Source organism: Cnephaeus nilssonii (genome assembly GCF_951640355.1).
Source record: "Cnephaeus nilssonii genome assembly, chromosome: X".
NCBI lineage: Eukaryota > Metazoa > Chordata > Mammalia > Chiroptera > Vespertilionidae > Cnephaeus > Cnephaeus nilssonii.
In genome coordinates this window covers 124,433,613-124,455,718 of record NC_137071.1, presented here as the reverse complement: position 1 = coordinate 124,455,718, position 22,106 = coordinate 124,433,613, and the positions used below count along the sequence as shown (strand labels likewise).

Here is a 22,106-nt window from a genome sequence, read left to right as displayed (position 1 = left end):
GACATCCCCTGAGGGATATAGTAGTGCGCGAAGAGGCAAGAGCCCGAGCCCCAGGCCAGCACTGAGCCACTCCCGCTCATCCTGGCTCCACTGTGCCGCTGCTGCCGCCCCTCAGTAGTGCCGCCACGGAGGCAGGACAGGCAGAGGCAGGACAGGCGAGCCCGGTGTCTGGTGCTCGTCAGTCAGCTGAGCTGAGTGGCACTCCCACTTTGGGAGTGCACTGATCACCAGGAGGCGGCTCCTGCATTAAGCGTCTGCCCGCTGGTGGTCAGTGCACGTCATAGCGACCAGTCAAACAGTCAACTGGTTGCTTCGGGTTTTATATATATAGATATGAAGAAAAGTCTATTTTATAGCCAACAAGATAAATCCATGAAATGTTTAAGATTCTAGGGTACTTATTAGTCAGTACTACTCAGAATAACTAGTTGTCATTTTTATTATGCACATAATCTTCTTTCCCATCCACCATGTGAACTTTTTGAAGAAAAGCAAATGTTTTTACTATGTTCAGTTCTGGGTTGGTCAGACATTTCTTGAATGATATCAACTGAAAGGTTTGGATGTGGATGCAGGAGCTAGGTCTCAGGCTAACACCCAGATTTAGCATAAAAGCCATACTCAAACGTCTAAGACAGGAACAGCAGATGTCACATATTATCAGGTGCAAAAATCCCATTGCCTTTCGCTCAAAACAATGTAACTTCTGAGTCTCATTGTCCTCACCTACACCCAGTAGCATTACCATCTGTTCCTGGCAATTAAGTAGACACCCAATAAATAACTATTACATCAACCATGGCAAAAAGGCCTATTTGACACCATCTCACTAGATGGGATTTGCTAAAGACCTGATGCTCTCTGAGATGGCACTACAAAAATTAGTTAAAAGTCTTTAATTTACCCAATAGGATAGACTAGACCAGTGGTTCTCAAAGTGTAGTCCCTGGACCAGAAGCCTTAGTATCACCTGGAAACTAGTTAGCAATGTGTATTATCAGGCCCTGCCCTGGGCCTACCAAATCAGAAACGGGCAGGGTTAAGGGGTATGATCAGAGGAGGGAGACCAATCTATGCTTTCCTAAAGTGATTCTGGTGCATGCTCAAGTTTGAGAACCCGTGTACCATAGACCTTAGCCAAAACCAACCAACTGGCTATCAACTTATTCAACAAGTCTTCCTGGAGAACTTCCCCTACATTTGCAGTTCACTAATCACTATTCATATTCACTATCAGTCCATATCTCTTTTTTGAGTCACTAAAAAACTACCATAAGAAAAGATACCACATACAAAGTCATTTTTCATAAAGAACAAAACATGCTATACAACACTTTCTAAAAGCCATTAAAGCACTTTCCCTGAACTGTTTATGAAACCACTATGGACAGAAATGCAATAAACAAAGAAAACAAAGATTGAGAGAAAACAAACTTATAACAGATGACAAAGAAACACTAAGCCAATGGAGTAAATAATGGAAAAAAGGAAAACAAAGAAAGTTATTACATAATTAAGGCATAATAAAATGTTTTAAATCTTAAAAAAACACACTAAACCAATAGAAAAATGGGTAAAAGATATGAACTGACAATTCACAAGAGCAAATCTTAGTGGTCAAACATGAAAAAAGATGCTTAATTCATTACTCATCAGCTAAGTGCCAATTAAAGTAACATGAATATTTCTTGGACTATATCATAGAATCAAAAATATCAGTAAGTAAAGGCATACATTCAAGACTGCTTAATGTAGCATCATTGCTCATAACAGGAAAAATGAAGATGCATTAGTTGGGAAATAGTTGAATTATGGAACATCCAAACTGAAGAATATTATGTAGCCATTAAAAGAAAACTACTTACACCTACATGAAGCGACTTAAAGTTAGTTTTTCACAGAAAAGTTTACTTTATGTATTACTGTAATTTTAAATTTATACTGAATAGGTCTGGTAAATGCATGCATTCACCAGTCACCACGAGTAAACAAATGCACACAGCTGGGGCGTGGTATAGTGCATGTGGGAGCATGCATTAAAATTGCTGCAGAGCTCTGGCCAGTGCAGCAAAATGGTTAGAACATCAGCTTGGGGACTTAAGGGTCGCAGGTTTGATCCCTGGTCAAGGGCATGTACATGGGTTGCGAGTTCGCACCCCGGCCTTGGTCAGGGCACATTCAATGTGTCTCTCACATTGATGTTTCTCTCTCCTTCTCCCTACTTCTTGTTCACTCTCTCTAAAAAATCAATGGGGAAAAAAAACATATCCTCAGGTAAGGATTAACAAAAAAACAAACAAAAAAAATGCTGCCATGTGACAACAGAACCCAACCACCATGTGCAATGCAGTGTGATCATGTGCTAATCATTTGCCGAACACTGTTTAGTAGCTATGACTCTTGGATTTAAATACGTAGGCTATAGATGTAGATATGTAATTTATGTATGCCAACAAAATTACTAGCGTTTTTTCCAACATATGGCCTGTTTTCTAAAATTTGTTAAAAATAACTGAATTTTTTAAAACCCTGTTAATTTCCACATGACATACAGACCACAAATTTTGTTTGCTAAATCCAAGTTCATTAAATCAAGGGTTTACTGTAAACATTTTTTAACCCTCCTCCACATGGCACACTTAGATTGCCCCCAACTTCTCCCTATCACAATAATGCAATATTCTCACAGACAGCACCTTATGGAATAATGTGATATGATCTTTGGGATATATACCCAGGAGTACCAGTCTACACTCCTATCAGCAATACATAGGGCTCATATAGCCTCAGATGACTGCTAGCACTATCCATTATACAGTTTTCTAATTTCTACTAATCTGATACAGTTTTCTAAATTTGTGTGGTTTTATTTGTATTTCTCTAATTACTAAAAAGTTTGAGCATCTATTCGTGCTGAATTCCCTGGCCTGTGAATTATCTACCCATATCCTTTGTCTGTTTATCCTTGTTGATTTGGAGGCACTTTTGAATATTCTACATTAACAGACCCTTGAAAGTAGTAAAACATTGCTAAAAACCTATCTATCACCAGTCTGTTAACTGTCTTTGGCAGTGCTGTGTAATGTTGTCCACAGATTACTTGCTATTTCACCAATTGTTTGAATGTTCCTGTTCCATGACAAAATGAGTTTGCACCAGAATGTTATTCAACCACATAAGTAATTGATCAATTGATATTTTTTTTTCATGAAGGAAGCAGTGTGCTGATTTATATTCCAGTGTAAGCATCCTGAGTAGTACTGAAGCCCAGCCGGTATGGCTCAGTGGTTGAGTGTCCACCCAGGAACCAAGAGGTCACCGGTTCTATTCCTGATCAGGGCACATCCTCAGGTTGCAGGCTCAATCCCCAGTAGGGGGTGTGCAGGAGGCAGCAGATCAATAATTCTCTCACATAACTGATGTTTCTCTCTCCCTCTCTGAAATCAACAAAAATATATTTTAAAAAAGTGTAGCACTGAGTTATGACATCTTTCATTGAAAAGGAAGTCTTAATTTTGTATTATAAAATTTAAATTTTTACCATATGGTTTATGCTTTGGGATTTTTAAAAAAATCCTCACCTGAGGATATTTTTTCCACGTATTTTTTAAGAGAGAGAGCCCTAGCCGGTTTGGCTCAGTGGATAGAGCGTCAGCCTGCGGACTGAAGGGTCCAAGGTTCGATTCCAGTCAAGGGCATGTACCTTGGTTGCGGGCACATCCCCAGTGGAGAGTGTGCAGGAGGCAGCTGATCGATGTTTCTAACTCTCTATCCCTCTCCCTCCCTCTCTGTAAAAAATCAATAAAATACATTAAAAAAGAGAGAGAGAAACATCGGTGTGAGAGAGACACATCGATTGGTTGCCTCCCACATGCACCCTGACCAGAGCTAGGGATCGAGCCTGCAACAGAGGAACATGCTCTTGAACGGGAATCAAACCCGAGACTCTTCGGTCCGCAGGCTGACATTCTAACTACTGAACTAAAATAGCCAAGGCTATGCTTTGGGATTTTTAAGAATTCCTTCTTCACCAAATCACAATATATATATAACCTTCTACATTATTTTTTTCTTCTTAAGTTTAGTTTTACCCAATATGGATTATTTTAAAGATACTATGCTTATTAATACAGTGAATGGGGTCTTTTTTTAAATCATTTTCTAGTTGGTTATTACTGATGTATGGAGGAGCTATTTGTTTCTATATATGTTGTTTACCTCACTGTACTTTCATTAGTCCTAATAATTTTATATTGTCCCCCTAGAAAACCAAGAGTCTCAATCCCATCACCTACAAATAATAATGAATTTTCATTTTTATATATAACCTTCATTTCTTTCTTTCCTCTTATTGTATTGGTTAGGACGTCTACTACAAATTTAAGTTGCAAAAGTTAATAGCTGACATTTTTGTATAACCTCTGAATCAATAGAAACACTTTATTTAGTTTTTCCATTATGAATTCTGGTAGATATGGCTTCTTGTTCCTTTTAACTCTTACGTGGGGATCCAATATTGAACTGTCTTCCATTTTTTTAATAGCAAGAGATAAATACTCACAATATGTTAAGAAAACAGGTTGCATACTTATCCTACCTAATAAAAGAGCAATATGCAAATTGACCCTAACTCCGCTACACCCAAGAGCCACGCCCACAAGCCAATCAGGAGCAAATATGCAAATAAACCCAACCAAGATGGCTACAGCCACAGAGAGCAGGAGGGAGGCTTGGGTTTCCCCGGTAACAAAGGAAGCCAAGCTTTCCACCTGCCTGTTGCTGGCCTAAGCCTCCACTCAAGGCTACAAAGTTTCAATTATAGAAGGTAAACAAATCCAAACAGAAATGGCGGCAGCCACTGAGCTGGAAAGAGCAGGAGGCAAGGGTTGCCCCCGGCAATGGAGGAAGCAAAGCTTCTGCAGCCCTGGCTGGCCTAGGCCTCCGCTCCAGGCTACAAAGTTTCAATTATAGAAGAACACAAACCCCAAAAGAAATGGCTGCCGGCCAAGGAGCGAGCAGGAGGCTTGGCTCCGCTCCAGGCTACAAAGATTCAATGGTAGAAGATACATATATCCCAGATACCAGGGCCTCTACTTGGGTCGCCAGGGGGTGTGGCCTGCCTGCAAACCACCACAGGCCCTTCATCCAGGCCGCCCCACACCCCAAGGGAACCCCCACCCTGATCCGGAATACCCTTCAGGGCAAACCAGCTGGCCCCCACCCATGCACCAGGCCTCTATCCTATCTAATAAAAGAGTAATATGCAGATTGACCATCACTCCAACTCATAAGATGGCTGCCCCCATGTGGTCAAAGATCCTGCCCCCATGTGGACACAAGATGGCCGGCACAAGATGGCCAGCAGGGGAGGGCAGTTGGGAGGGACCAAGCCTACAAGGGAGGGCAGCTGGGGGCAATCAAGCCTGCAGAGGAGGGCAGTTAGGGGTAATCAGGCCAGTAGAGGAGGGAAGTTGGGGGTGACCGGGCCTGCAGGGAAGGGCAGGTGGGTGGGACCCAGGCCTGCAGGGGAGAGCAGTTAGGGGTGAACAGGCCTAAAGGGGAGGGCAGTTAGGGGCAAACACACTGGCAGGGGAGCAGTTGGGCATCAATCAGGCTGGCAGGGGAGTGGTTAGGGGGCGATCAGGAAGGCAGGCAGAAGCGGTTAGGGGCAATCAGGAAGGCAGGCAGGCAAGCAGTTGGGAGCCAGCAGTCCTGGATTGTGAGGGATGTCCGACTGCCCGTTTAGGCCCGATCCCACCAGGATCGGGCCTAAACGGGCAGTCGGACATCCCTCGAGGGGTCTCAGATTGGAGAGGGTACAGGCTGGCCTAAGGGACACCCCTCCCCCTCGTGCACAAATTTCGTGCACCGGGCCTCTAGTATGTACATATTGATAAATACAAGAGTAAAATATACTCAAATCTTAAGGGAGACTCCATCTGGATGAATTCTAGATGGCTGTCATTTTCTTTATATTTTCCTATATGTCCTAGAATTTTCATAATATGTTACATTTTTAAGTAACCATGCATATAAAACAGCCTGAAACTTGAGTTATATTTGAATGAGCTTCTAAAAATCAGCCTTATTAATTTTCTTCCAAGAAAGTTCTCTAACAATGTATACCTCTCTCGAGCCTAAGTATGTATTATCAATTTGCCTCTAAGAACACTGGACAACAGTTTGGTTGAGTTGACCTTTTGGTATAGCTTTTGCCTATGATTACAATTACTACCATCACAAACCAATTAATTACTGAGAATAGCATTAAATACCTTAAACTCTTTTACTCTGAAATTACTCTATGGTAGATACACTAAATTCCCAGATGAAAATGATATCAGAGCTAATGCACAGGGCCAGGACACAAATTCAGATCTTTTTTTTTTTGCACCATATCTCTTTCCCATGTAGAATCTGATTCTAAAATTTCTTTCCAGAAGACAAGTTGTCATTTTTGAACCAAGAGATTCCGTTTTGTGAGCAGAGATTCATTAAATTCCTCTATCCATTAGCTGAGAATACTTCTTAGGGTTTTTGGAACCTAGCTAAGTGGGCGCCAATAGTTCTCCTCAATTAGGCCAGTAAAGTTAACTTAGGACCACCTATCCATTTTGACACTGCAAGAAACACCTGTGAAAAGGTACTACCTGGTCCAATTTTTGTGCCCTTCCAACTCTTCACCCATGACTCACCTCTGCCAAATGTTGCAGCCGGGTTAGTAGTGGGGTTCTCTTGTCAGATCCAAGGCGGGTGATGTAATTTGATCTTTTGCTAAATACATACAGAAGGTTAAGGACTGCCAGCACCACTTGCATATCAGAGGAAGCCAGTAAAGTTGTCAAATGCTATAAGGGACAAAAAAGGGCAGGTTCCTGGTATCAAGCATTGCAGTGAAAACTTAAATGCCAACACAGAGTTGTCAACATTTACAAAACTATCAAGAAGTTTAAGAACACACAAAAAAATGTTTAAGTATTTAAGCCCTTACAACATGCAACCTTGTCCCCAAGAAACTTACAATCTGGTGACAAGTCAGAAAATTCAATAAAAATTAAAAAACTGAACAGCAGTTCAAAACTGCACAGGTGTCCTCACAGGAAAAAAGATTACAAAAGAAACAAAGTGGTAGTTAGTGGAACTCAAGAACACCATCTCCAACTAAACCAAAAGATTATAAATGAAAGATAATGTTATGCTCCCGTATCCTTTATGACAAATAAAACCGGGATTAAAGGAGCTGAAGATAGCAACACCTGAGGGCACACAACTGTCATAGAACAGTGTATATAACAGTTACGCGAGAGTCTCTATTTTGGTTATTTAATACAATTGAAACTCACCAATATATTGAAGCATTTGGTCAGCATTAAGAGCAGTATGCAATTCAACTGGAAATGAACCCAGGTATTTTCAGTTGTTGATTATGCCGAAGGCCATGGACTTTCTTTAGCAGCTAAACTATTTCATCTCCAACAGAATGTTTATACATTCCCCACTTAAAACTCTGGGTGCTAAGTCCTTAGTCCAGTTGTTCCACTTCTTTTCCTAAGCTATTTTCTTTCTACTTGTTTGTTCTGATTCTGTTTCTTTATGGAAGACTTAAGAAAATTAACACACAACAGGGTACTTAACCAACAGTGATAGAAAAGCCTAAAGTTAGGCTAAAGGAAAAGGGTTATTTCTTATGGTGATTTTTGACCGATTCCTGTACCCACTTTAATTTTTAAGAATACATAGCATGATATTAATACACACTTTGGGGGGAAAGGAGAGGAGACTGAAAAGCAGCACAGAAACTTAGAAAAGCAGTAAGTACAGTAAAGTGTCAAGGAAATCAAACTATTTCTAATAGTTTAAAAGTAATTTGAGGCTGCTCTAATATGTGAGAAAAAGATCAATTCCTGCAAATTCCAAAGAATACTTCAATACATGTATTACATTCTCATTAATTTTTTAAAGAATTTTCCCATCAATCCTGTGAATGGCGTCTATATCCAAGAAACATCCTACCATTGTTTTTGACATGGAAAATCCCCGAGTTCCATAATGAAAAGGAAACCAGTAATCCTCAGAGAGAAATAGCAATTTCCTTATTTCCAGACATGAACAATTCCAGTTAAGAACAGATCACATAGATTTGAGTCTCTCCTACCTCTATGGAACTGTACAGATGCCGGGAAAAGCTGTACTCAATGAGCAAGGCTGTGAAGTTCAACACAGCCAAGAGAAGCATTTTCAGTTGTTCTTTTTCTGGCCTATCACATACGAGCATCCACGACATATTCTCCACCGTCTGCCCAGCATCTGCCAGAATTCCATCAAAGCGGTCCAACAGGTCCACCCAGTGATATAACTCACACTGGAGAAAGAGGAAGAAAAGAATAAGGTGTTTGTGTGGCTTCTTTGTTACAATGGATTGCTGAGTGTGACACCTAGACAAATTCACTTCCCATCTTTGCTTCTCTTCAATCCCTCATCAATACAGAAACCCATGAGAAAGATTGTGCTTTGAACCACATGGACATAAATTCATTATTATTGCTTGCTCGCCTGCACACACACACATACACACACCATTAGATGCCACAAAACCCTTTGCTAAGTCTTCTGAGGGAGAATTCTGGCTACATTCTGAGGTCTACCAAAACAGTGACTCTTCTCTTCCAGAACTCATTTTACCTGAAGTGTTCATTTTTAGTTATCTAAAGAAGATTCTTTTAAACTAAAAGTAAAAATCCTAAACGTTCCTCTTCCTCAGCTAGCAAAATTTTCCTCTCACATTTCTTTCAAAATTTCCTTGGCAACCATTCACAGGTTAAAAGCTACTAATCTACAGCTATGCTAGACATACACTAGATGCTTATTAAGTAACTAGAGGCCCAGTGCATGATTGAATCATGCACGTGTAGGGTCCCCTACACGCTTTTGCTTTCAATCGCAGTGGAGCTGGGTACCTGTCCGCTGGTGCACCAGGCCTTTCAGAAGCCTCTGGCGCGGCGGAGGCTTCCGAAAGGCCTGGTGCCGGAGCGGACAGGCACCCAGCTCCCCGGCTTTTGATGGTCCGCGGCGGGACGTGAGCTCACTGCCCCAGAGGCCCCTTCTGTTCTGCAGCACAGCCATGGCGTAGACGCTGAGCTCGCGCCGCCGCTGGCAACGCTGGGTGTCCCGCTGGCCCAATCGGCTACCCCGGCCACCCTGAGTCCCGCCCCTTGCGCCTCCCTCTGGCCCAATCCTGGGCGTAGCGGAGTGATGGTAATTTACATATCACCATTTTATTAGGTAGGAGCACTAAACGAGGCTACCTCATTACGGTTTCTCTTTCCATATCAGAGCATACAAAATGATGTACTAGTCCAGGGAGCCCTGTCTTTTGGCATGGGTTCACATACCTTTCCAATGTTCCATGTTTTGATCTGCTGCAGTTCCAAGAGGAGTTGCTCATCATTACAAACCTTGAGTTTGTCTATTAAGGCTCTGCAATCTGCAGGCTGAGAAAAACAAGTATTCACAAAGGGTGTTTTAGGTTATGAGGGAGACACAAAGAAGAAAAAAATGGAAAAACAAATCTTTAAGCAATACACTCAGAATTTTAACTTTTGATAGAATAACTACTTAAGAAAAGTGGAAATTTGCCAGACGATCCCTTGGGATTAAAATGGAAATCTTATAATGAAACAATACATCTGTGTGCATTTTTAAAACCCAGGTAAACTGCTTGGATGGATACAGACAACCGAATAAAGCAAAGAAGCTAAACATCATTAAAAAAAAATGAAGGCATCTGTACCATGGAGTGAAAGACAACTAGAATCCCCGAAAAGGAATGTTGAATCAGAGGAACACTGAAAAGCCCTAGTGAATTCACAGTAAAAGGTGAAGATGAGCATTAGCTATATTTTTCTGCAACATAAAACCCTCCAATTGAGAGCAAAGAGCTTCTGAACTTTGTAAAACCAGGACTCTATTCTTACTGAGGGTCCCATTTCCATACATTTCTGTTCTCTTTTATTGATGAAGAGCCTGTTTGTCAGGTAACAAGATGTGGATTGAAAGTTTATAGCAAAGTTTCTGAAAGTGAAGCAGGGGATAGGGACTGGGACAGAGAAGCCTTCTATTAACGGATGGCAGCTGGAAGTGACTATACTTGCTCTTTACCTCTGTAAAGCAGTACAGCATCCTAGGATAGACCTAGATTTGGAACCAAACAAATCTGGGTTCAGTTTTTACCTTGATGTTTACTAAGCTGTTTGATCATGAGCAAGTACAACCTATAAGCCACAGCTTTCTTACCAGGAAAACAGACCTAATAACTGTCTCAGAAATGTGAAGCTTAAATGTTTGCCACATACATAAAGCACTTATCTCACATAATATGAGTTTAAATATTGTGAGACAGAATACTATTACAAACAGCATGGGCTTTGGAAATAGGCAGTTGGTAAGCTACCTCTCTGAATTTCAGTATCCTCTTTTGCAAAATGAACACCACCTATTTATCCAGCAATGTTATTGTGAGATTTGAACTAGGAGTATTTTCAGCACCCAAACCAGAACATGGAACAACAAGGGCATAAAGGTAAATGGTTTTCTTTAAGCTAACTCCCCAAACTTTCCTCCCTCTAAAGTGAACATTATTAAAGAGGCTACCTCAAATTTTTGTGGTAAATGTATGTAAAGTCCTTGGCATAAAATCCTTCCATAAACCAGGCATGCACTTTTTCTTCCTCTTCTTGAAGTCATATAGGATGAGGAAGAGGTGGTGAAGCATTAGAAACAGAAAAACATGGGAGTCTGAACCATCTGCTCATGCAATTCACTTGTGCCTAGTATCAAATATATCACTTCAATTTCTAATGGAATGCAGCTAAGCAGATCCAATTTTATGATTCTGTGAGTTAGATAACTCCCAGTTCATGATGAACATTTGGGTCCCTGGAATCACTTGTTATCTATAACATAATCCGGCATTCATTCTTTATCAAGGTTCTGTAGCAAGCCAGAAGCTGCTTTTCTGAATGCTAAGACATTTGTTGGCAGAGGATAGCATGGATTAAACTCTAGGGGTCTGCTACAAATTCTGAAGAGGCACCCCATACACGGTTCCTCTTTCTTCACTGTGGTTGAAGTGCTGCAAACTGTCTCCCACTTTAGAAGGGAAATCTCAATACTTCCCAAACCTCTGGACCCCTGGAAACTTTCCTGAGGCTCTCAAACTTCAAAGGGCACCCTCTGGAACACATATGTCTAAGGCATCTCAGTTGCTTGTGTTTTCTGCTCACAAGAACCAGGTAGCATCATGGCATCAATTTAACGTACCAGCATGTTGTTGTTTTATCAGGAGTGGCAAGATCCCTCTGGACCTTGCCAGTTCACAGAATACACCAGGGACAAAAACTTATTTTTAGCATATTGTCCCTACTACGTAAATGCAAACTGAGTGTGTATTTCTTTATTCATGATAATATAAAAGAAATCACTTGCCAGTTCAATGGATGCATACCAATTACCATGGTTTATATTGATTTGCTCCTATAAAGAGGTCAAATCATGGGGAAAAATCCTTTGCACAGTTGCTGATACACGAAGTGATCAATACATGTCTTTCTTGGGCAGCTACTATGGAAAACAGTATGGAAAACAGTATAGAGGCTCCTCAAAAAATTAAAAAGAGAACTACCATACGACCCAGCAATTCCACTTCTGGATATTTTTCTCCAATGAAAATGAAAACACTAATTTGAAAGGATATTATCCACCCCTATGCTCACTGCATTATTATTTACAACTAGAGGCCTGGCCAACCGCAATCCAGCCCTCACAATCCGGGACACCTTGGGGGATATCGGAGAGCCGGTTTTAGCCTGATCCCCACAGGCCAGGCCCGGGGACCCCACTGGTGCACAAATCTGTGCACCAGGCCTCTAGTATGCATATAAGTTTTTTGGTTAATCTCTTCCCGCCCTCCTCCTCTCCCCTTCCCCCTGAGATTCATGAGTCTGTTCCATGTTCCCATGCCTGTGCGTTGAGTGTCTGTCCCCTGGTGGCCATTGCGCATCATAGCTACCAGCCGATTGGCCGGTCAACTGGTTGCTTAGGTTTTTATATACACTGAGTGGCCAGATTATGATCTCTGAACACATAATAATCTGGCCACTCAGTCAGTGTGTGTATAGAATATACATTGAGTGGCCAATCAGTGTATATAGATAGCTAAAGTATGGAAATAACCTAAGTATCCATCGATGGACAAAAGGATAAAAAAGATGTGGTGTGAGGAATACTACTCAGCCACAAATGAATTCTTGCCATTTGTGACAACATAGGTGGGCCCTGAGAGCATTGTGCTAAGTGAAATAAGTCAAATACTGTGTGATCTCACTTATATATAGAATTTTAAAAATAAAAAGCAAACAAGAAAACCATGCTCATAGATACAGAGAACAGACTTGTGGCTGCCACAGGTGGGGAGTGGTGAAATGGTTAAAAGGGTTGAAATGTAAAATAAATAAATAAATAAATAAATAAATGTCTGTCCTTCTTAAAAATAACACCTAGTATTGACCATAGCAAGGGAAAACTGGGTATGATACTTGAAAAAATTGGCATTTTTAAGCCATAAAAACATACATAATCAATAATCTAAAAATTCCACTTTGAGGAGTTTATCCTAAGTAATTTGCTAGTAGCTATCAACTGTTCTGAAACAGGAATTTGTACACAGGTGTAACTCAAAGAACAAATCCTAAAATCCATTAGGTAAAAAAAATAAATTTAACTTGCATTTCTCTACAAAATTTAATTATTCTACAAGTCTACCGAATTTGCTCTTTTCTGAAATGGCCTATGCAATTTTGTCATTGGGATATTTATCGCTCCTACAGATTTAGCTACAAAAGATATTAAATACATTGGGTTACAAATATTTTTCCTGAACCTGCCATGTGCCTTTTGACAAAGTACTTTACATTTCCATTATTTGTATAGTTTTTTAAGGCAACCTTTCTTTCTGTTCTTCACTTTCCAAAAAAATATTTTGAGTATGTAATTGTCAAAAATTTTACATGCCAAAACATATCAAAAACAATGTAAATAAAAGTATTTTCATAAAAAATTATGAAAATGACTGTATGCATGGCATTAAATAAGAAACATACTGACATAAGGACAATAAATTTGAGGAATACATATTAAAGCATGCAAATGAGCACAGTGAAATATTTCTTTGCCACCTCATAACAAAAATTTTAAAGATAAGCTATAATGCTGGAGAGGGTATGGGAAAATAACACCTTCCACATTCATTAGCATAATGTTAAGTGAAAAGGTCGGGAGAACTACCCATGCAATAATCTTTTAAAGACTGGGAGTATAGCAAAATGTCAATAGTGACATCTATAAGTAATACTCGCTAGGTAGGTAGTCTTTAAAAAAAACAAATGGCCTGTATTTAGAAAATGAACTCATTGATTATGCACCAGATACTTTACTAAGCAACTGCCTCAAATCAAGGAGGGAGGAATTATCAGCCCTGTTTTATAGATGTGGAAATCAGAGCAAGTTAATGAACTCTCAGTCACAAAAATCTGGTAAGACTCAAACCCATGTCTAATTCCAAAGCGTGGGCTCCCTGCAGCACATGGGGTCAACAAGAGTGTAATAACAATTCAATACTTTCTTAACCTCAAACACAATTTAGGCAAGCTGATAGAATACTGAAGCTGGGATTTCTACTACTGACATAGGATCAATTGACATGGCCAACCTATACAAAGGTTAAGCTGAATTCTATGATTAAGAGAGTAATACAGAAAGCTAAAACACTGGCTTCACAAGAAATCTAGTCAGAAAGATATTACTACTTTATACCATAGAGCCTTTCAATGCATAGAAACAGCGGCTAGAAAACCTACTTCAGGTATATACAGCTACAAACTGCTCAGGGCTCACTTTCCACTGATCACTAGCATTCTCACTTTTTTAATAAAAAAAAGTTCAAAAGAAAATCTGACTGCTTCAAGACAAGTTAATTTTTTACTGCACTTTGTATATACAAGTGATAACATATTTGGTGAACAGATTGTAAGGATTTTTACTGAAATGAAAAAATAGAGCAAACTTTTGGATACTTACAGCCTCAGTAGGTGTCTTTTTCAGTTTAGTCCTGTCTACTTTCATGATTTCGATTTTCTATTTTATAACCTGAAAAGTAAGAAAGAATTAAAACTGCAATCTTGAACTCTTCATGCTTAGACATTGACAATATAGAATGAAGAGCATACAAAATGCTTAAAAGTAAAAATTCTGGAGTTATGATGCCATGCTAATTCATAGACACAGCTATGTGGTAGGAAGGGGTAAAGAATCTCTCCAGATAAAACTGGCCCACATCTGTATGTTGCAAAAGTCTATAGTCAATTTAAGTCAAAATTAAAATGTCTTTTTCATTTTTTACAAGCCTCTTAAACTCATTCATAATTGAAAATAAAAGATGTCGGGAGTGGACAGGGAGAGGTCAATGGGGGAGAAAGGAGATATGTAATACCTTCAACAACCAAAGGACTTGTATGCATGCATATGAGCATAACCAATAGACACAGACAGTAGGGGGGTGAACATTTGTGCTTGGGTGTAGGGGTGGCCGGGGAGAGGTCAATGGGGGGGGGGGGAGAAAGGAGACTCTTGTAATACTTTAAACAATAAAGAATTTAAATTTTAAAAAAGAATTTAAATTAAAAAAAAAGGAAAAGAGTTAAATGTTTTCAACATCTCAGGTTGAAAAATCACTGTATTACTGTAGTTTTCTGAAAAACTTAACAATCCCACTTCTGAAAATTTATCCAAAGAAAATCAGAAGGATGTACATAAATCTTTAACCACAAGAATCAATACTGAATTACCATGTATAATAGTGAAAAATTGGAAAGGATCAAATGTCCCAAAACAGAATTGGTTTAAAATGAAATACTATGCAACTGTTAAAAATATTGCAATTATATAACAGCACACAAAGATGTTCATGGTGAAATAAAGTAGTCACAAAATAGAATGAACAGTATAAACATTTGTCTAAAGAAAATAGGTAGAAATGCATCAAAATGTTAATTCATTGCTAATCAAAAGGATTATGTATGATTGTTGGATTTGTGTATTTCTGTATCTGTTTTTTAACCAATAAAAATATATTAGTTGTATCATAAGAACAAAAGCAACACAATACTTACATTTTTTAATTAGAAAATGAGGTACAAAACTCACTAGAAATGTCCTGAGCATAGAACTAAGGCTATGTAATTTGGAAAGCTCAAAAGTGAGCAACAGTCTTAAGTAGAACCATAGTATAAATATAGGTGATCTTTGATGGTAGGTCCTTTAAGATGCTCTGGCCAAGGCTCAGGAAGAATAAGGTTTCTCCTATTGGCAACTAGTTCACATGAACAGAGGGAGAGGTGAATTGCAAGCTCTTTACACAACAACAATTCTGTTGCCAATAATTATTTGCTACATAGCTGTCACTGGAGGTCAATGCCCCCCCCTCAAAGAAAACCGTCATAATATAAAGATGACAAAGCCAAGTATAAATTCTAGGCAACTTTTGGCCTAGATTTAGTCCAACATATTCAGTGCAGTAGAAATAGCATGTATTTGCCTGTGTAACTGGCATCCATTCAACCAGTGGGCATTCAGTAAGAGTTGGAGAAAATCCAGAGTATGTTTAATGTTTCTGTAGATACCATTCCAGAAGGAAAAAAAAAACAAGATGTTTTTCCTCTATGTTTCTCATTTAAGGCATATGAATCCAGATTACTTTTTAAAAAATTACCTCAGCATCTAATAGAGAATGAACAAAATGCCTGCTGCCAGTAACTTCCAAATATCTAAAATGGGACCAACAGGATTCTGGCAACAATTATAAATGAGCTTTTTTTATATATATACAATTATTCTCAGGCTTTGTTTTTCTCATACCCATTACTTAGAGCAACCATTTGTTGGGAAGCTACCATACAACCCAAATCACTGAACGCTTTCCCTCTAAAGTTAGGAACAAGGTAAGAATGTCCATCATTCTCACCACTTTTATTCACACATGCTGCAAGTTCTAGCCACTGCAATAGAGTAAGAAAAGAAAATAACAGGTATATAGATCGGAAAGGAAGAAATAAAACTGTCCCTATTTGCAAATGACAAAAGATTATCTAATGAGACTATCCCAAGGATCTACAAAAAACCTCCCAGAATTAGTAAGTAATTTCAGCAAAATTGCAGAATATAAGGTAAACATAAAAAAATCAATCATATTTCTGTATACTGGCAATGAGCTTGTGGACTCTGAAAGGACTACCACAGCTAAAGCGTTTTTTAGAAATCCTCATCGGAAGATATGCTTTTATTGATTTGAGGGGAAGGGGAGAAACCATTAATGTGAAAGAGAAACATTGATCGGTTGCCTCCCACATACGCCCCAACTGGGAATTGAGCCTGCAACCCAGGAATGTATCCTGACTAGGAAATCAAACCTGCAACCTTCCGATGTAATGGTATGATGCTCCAACCAACTGAGCCACTTGGCCAGGGCTAAAGCAATTTTGAAAAAAGAAAAGAGAGAGGAATTACCCTATCCAATTTCAAGAATTGCTATAAGCACTGAGTGGCCAGATTATTATGATCTCTGAACGCATAATAATCTGGCCACTCAGTGTATATATATTAGAGGCCTGGTGCATGAATTCGTGCATGGGTGGGGTCCAGCCAGCCTGGCCAGGGGGAGGGGACATGGGCGGTTGGCCGGCCTGCCTGCTGGTCGAACTCCCGGTCGAGGGGACAATCTGTATATTAGCCTTTTATTATAGAGGATATACACTGAGTGGCCAGATTATTATGCATTCAGAGATCATAATAATCTGGCCACTCAGTGTGTGTGTGTGTGTGTGTGTGTGTGTGTGTGTGTGTGTGTGTGTCTATCTACATCTATATCCAGATATATCTACAGTAATCATGACTGTATATGTAGTATTGGAGAAAGTATAGACACATATATCAATGTACCAGAGACCCATACAAATATGCCCAAAGGAAAAAGCAACTCAATCAAAGGTAGTTTCATTAACAAATGGTGCCAGAGCAAGTAGATATCTATAGGCAAAAATCCCAACCCTTTAACCAAAGTCTCATATTTTATATAAATCAATTCAAAACGGATCATGTGGTGAGGATGTGGAGAAAAGAAAACCCTGGCTCACTGCTGGTGGGAATGTACACTGTTGCAGTCACTAAAAAAAAACCAGTATGGAGGTTCCTCAAAAAATTAAAAAATATGACCCCAGCAATTCCACTTCTGGGTATTTATCCAAGAAATGAAAACACTAACTTGAAAAGGTATATGTGCCCCCATATTTATTATAACAGTATTTACAATAGCCAACACATAGAATAGCGCACACGCACACCCACACACACACTGGAATACTATTCAGCCCTAAAAATAAGGAAATCTGCAACAACACAGATGGGCATTTGTGCTAAGTAAAATAAGTCAAAGGAAAAGATAAATACTGCATGATCTCACTTCTATAGGAAATCTCAAAAATTAATTAATTAAATAAAACAAAAACCTTGGAACTCACAGAAACAGAAAACAGATTAGTTGTTGCCAAAAGTGGGGGTGGCTGAAATGGGTGAAAGTAGTCAAAAAGTACAAACTTCTAGTTATAATGAATCATTATGTTGTACACCTGAAATTAATATACTGCACATGATTACAACTCAATTTTTAAAAAAGCAAAGTAATAAAAGTATCATGAGCCTAAATGTAAAATTATATGACTTACCAAAAATGCAGATGAGATCACCTATAAATCTTAATATAAGTGTCTAAGACTGCTTTGACTTAGGATTCTGTACTTGTAAAGGGTATGGATTGAAAACAATAGACTGGCTTAAAAAGTGATTTACTAGAAGGATAACTGAGTTTCCAGAACCAACAGGAAGACTTAGCAATTCACATTCAGAAAAGAGGAGGAACCAAGGAAGCTAGCTACACAGCCTGGAACTACAGCAAAAAACCTCCCACAGACACAGCTTAGCGGGCAACATCAGACTCTGGATGTCTAGAAGATACTGCTAGTGGATGTTTCTAAATGGTCTCAGGTTCTTTGTTTTAGGCATCAGTGACTCTAGATCAAAGTCCCAAGTGTGAGCATCTGACAGGTCAAGCACAGGTTCCATGCTAACTGTTGAGGTTCTGGAAGAGCAGTGCATTTGGCCTTTCCAGTTTCCACGGTGTTCGGGTTCCAAACCTTTCATAAACAAATTCAAATAACCACCCAATTCAAAAACCAAGCCAAAACAAATGAATACACACATCCCCATAACAAGTGCAATGTTAAGCTGATTTCTCTAACTTTGTTGCAAGAAACATCTATAGATTAAAAAGGAACGCTACGCTACCACTGTTCACTAGACATTGGTTAAAAAAATTCAAGGGTTTTTATATTTTCCTAGTTACTCTACATTTAAGCTGGTTTCACAGTGAGAAGGGAGAATATTTTTGAGTGCCCATTACAAGCCAGATAATACTTAGGCTGGTGTTTCCCAAAGCATTTTAGAGCATCTTGCTCCACTAAAGAAAACAAGGTTCCAGTAATTTGGGAAATGTTACAAAAGGAATTTCTCTTCATTTAGGACAGTCATCTGACTGACTGACATTACTAATGACTCCAAGGAATCTTCGGTAAAAGAAATTTATCAGGGCAAAGACCAATTCTTCAAGTGACATCTACTGACATTCCACCAATTTAAGTACCCCCAAAGAATACACTTTGAGACATACTGCACAAGGGTTTCATAATAGCCTTTCATGCAATCCTCACCATTCAAGCCAAGTTTTGTCCCCATTTACAGATAGAAAACTGCTATTACCGTGACTTCCATTTAATTACTTCTTTTTTCTCTTCCTTATTCCTCCAAACTTTTTACCTTTGAGGTGTCAATATTGGTTTTATAGGTTTTATGTCAAATGTGTAAAATTAGACTGAGGAAAGCTGCTCTTTAAAGGGTAACTCGCCCTGACCAGTTTGGCTCAGTGGATAGAGCGTTGGCCTGCAGACTGAGGGGTCCCAGATTCAATTCTGGTCAAGGGCATGTATCTTGGTTGTGGGCACATCCCCAGTAGGGGGTGTTCAGGAGGCAGCTGATCGATGTTTCTCTCTCATCAATGTTTCTAATTCTCTATCCCTCTCCTTTCCTATCTGTAAAAAATTAATAAAACATATATAAAAATAAATAAATAAAGGGTAACTCACTCTGTAGTAACACCTCCAGCTGATCAAATTTACAATGACTTTCAATACTGTACCAGCTTAAAGGCAGAAGACACCTGCAAATCTGGCTCAACAGCAGTTGAGTTTAGTTGAGACTAGCCTTATTATTCAAAACATGGTCAAAGGATCAGCAGTACTGATACCACCTGGGAGTTATTAAAAATGCATAATCTCATCAAAACTACTAGAAGTGGTAAATTAATTCAGCAAAGTAGAATACAAAATAAATATTCTGAAATCAGTTGCATTTCTATACATCAATTACAAACTATCAGAAAGGGAAACTAAGAAAACAATCCCATTTACAATTGTATAAAAGATAAAATAAAATACCTAGGAATAAATTTAACCAAGGATGTAAAAGAACTGTACTTGGAAAATTATAAGACAGTGAAGAAAGAAACTAAACAAGATACATTTAAGTGAAAGAATATACCGTGTTCATGGACAAGAAGATTAAAAATTAAAATGTCCATCCTACCAAAAGCAATCTATAGATTCAATTCCTATCAAGAATCAATGGCGTTTTTCACAAAACTAGAATATTCCAAAAATTTATATGGAACCACAAAAGACCCCAAATAGCTTCAGCAATCTTGAGAAAGAAGAACCAAGTTGGAGGAATCACTGATAACCTCTACTACAAGACCATAGTAATCAAAACAGCATGGTACTGGCATAAAAAGACATATAGATCAATGGAATGGAATAGAGAGCCCAAAAATCACCTATAAATCACCAAAAATAAACTCACACTTTTATGGTCAATTAATATTTGACAAAGGAGGCAAGAATACAATGGGGTAAAGATAAGTTTACTCAATAAATGGTATTGGGAGTATTGGATAGATATATGTAACAAACTGAAACTAGAACACCCCTTACACTATATGTAAGAATAAACTAAAAATGGATTAAAGTCTTAAATGTTAGACTCAAAACCATAAAAATCTTAGAAGAAAACATAGGCAGCAAAATCTTGGACATTTCTCATAGCATTTTTCTGGTATCTCCTCAGGCAAGGGAAACAAAAAAAAAAAAAACAAAAACAAACGGGACTATATCAAGCTAAAAAATTTTTTGCACAGCAAAGGAAAGCATCAATGAAATGAAGACAACCCAGTCAATGGGAGAACATATTTGCCAATGATACATCTGATAAGGGGTTAATATCCAAAATTTGTAAAGAACACATACAACTCAACACTGAAAAAGCAAAAAGCCAATTAAAACATGGACAAAGGACCTGAATAGACACTTCTCCAAAGAGGACATACAGATGGTCAACAGACATGAAAAAATACTGAATATCACTAATCATCAGAGAAATGCAAACTAGAACCACAATGCGATATCACCTCACACCTGTCAAAATGGCTATCATCATCAACAAATCACCAAACAACAAGTGCTGGCGAGGATGGTGGAGAAAGGGGAACCCTCATACACTGTTGGTGGAAATGCAGATTGGTGCAGCCACTCTGGAAAGCAGTATGGAGTTACCCTAAAAATTAAAATGGAATTGCCTATAACCCTGCAATACCACTTCTGGGAATATATCCAAAGGGACCTGAAACACTAATTCAAAACAATATATGTACCCTATGTTCATTGCAGCATATTTACAATAGCCAAGATCTGGAAAGAACTCAAGTGCTCATCAGTTGATGAGTGGATAAAAAAGCTGTGGTACATTTACACAATGGAATACTATTTGGCAGTAAAAACAGAAGGAAATCTTACCATTTTCAACAGCATGAATGGACTTGAAGAATATTATGCTAAGTGAAATAAACCAGTCAGAGAAAGAAAAGTACCATATGATTTCATGTATATGTCGAATCTAATGAACCAAATAAACTAACAACAACAAAAATAGAAACAGACTCCTAGATACAGAGAACAGACTGACAGCTGTCAAAGGAACAGGGAGTAGGGGAGGTGAGTGAAAAAGATGAAGAGATTAAGAAAAAATTCCCCAAACACCTCATATACAAACAGTATGGTGATTATCAGAGGAAAAAGGGGGTGATGGATGTAGGAGAAGGTAAAGGGGAATAAATGGTGATGGAAGGAGACTTGACTTGGGGTGGTGAACATACAATATATAGTGGCACTTAATTCATTCCAGAAAACAGTTCAAGAAGCGATTTGTTTGAAAACTAAACCACCACCCCCCATTAAAAAAATAATGTACATGGAATTAATGTTCCAGACCCCACACAATTCTTATTTTTCTTATATACAGTAAATGTCTAAATTCTTGTTTTCACAACTTTCCTTTTCACTTTGCAACCTTCTGAGGACCATATGTATATAAGCAGCAACAAAAGCAAAGACAAAAAAACATGAAAATAGTCATAGCACAATTTCCTGAGATATTAACAATGCGAGGTTTAGCGGTAAACTGACTCATACTCATGCATTCTTTCCTTTGTCACCTGAGAGACACGTGACTGATCATACAGGTATCAGAATGAAAGGGTTGTCTGGTCGAGAACCGAAGTTTTGTTAACAATTCTGTTGAGAATCGAATTGTTCGAGATGGGAGATGTTCAAGAATCGAGGTTTGACTGTACAGATGATGAATTACAGAATTGTTCCCCTGAAATATAAAACCCAGATAGCCACATTACTATTATCAGATAAAAAATAATAATTCCTTAATGTAATCAGATATTTAGTGTTTATATTTGTCTTATAAATTATTTTGCATAGTTTTTGTTCCAATTAGAATCTTAATGAGTTCCATCCATTGCAACTGCTTGATGTGTCTGTTAAATT

General features: G+C 38.6%; 1 protein-coding gene across 18 annotated transcripts in view; it reads right to left on the bottom strand.

The window, feature by feature from the left end:
- Window positions 1-22,106, bottom strand: part of HUWE1 (HECT, UBA and WWE domain containing E3 ubiquitin protein ligase 1) — a 141,842-nt gene that overhangs the window by 96,216 nt on the left and 23,520 nt on the right. For 16 of the 18 annotated variants that reach the window (XM_079764996.1, XM_079764985.1, XM_079764990.1 and 13 more), the window contains 4 exons: window positions 14,134-14,202; window positions 9,393-9,491; window positions 8,156-8,362; window positions 6,696-6,848 (listed from right to left, as the gene is read on the bottom strand). In XM_079764996.1, coding sequence (XP_079621122.1) covers window positions 6,696-6,848; window positions 8,156-8,362; window positions 9,393-9,491; window positions 14,134-14,178 — 504 coding nt within the window. In that variant the 5' untranslated portion in view covers window positions 14,179-14,202. Of the gene's footprint in view, window positions 1-6,695; window positions 6,849-8,155; window positions 8,363-9,392; window positions 9,492-14,133; window positions 14,203-21,763; window positions 21,928-22,106 lie in introns of all 18 variants that reach the window. The other 2 variants (XM_079764999.1, XM_079765000.1) reach the window with 1 other exon arrangement.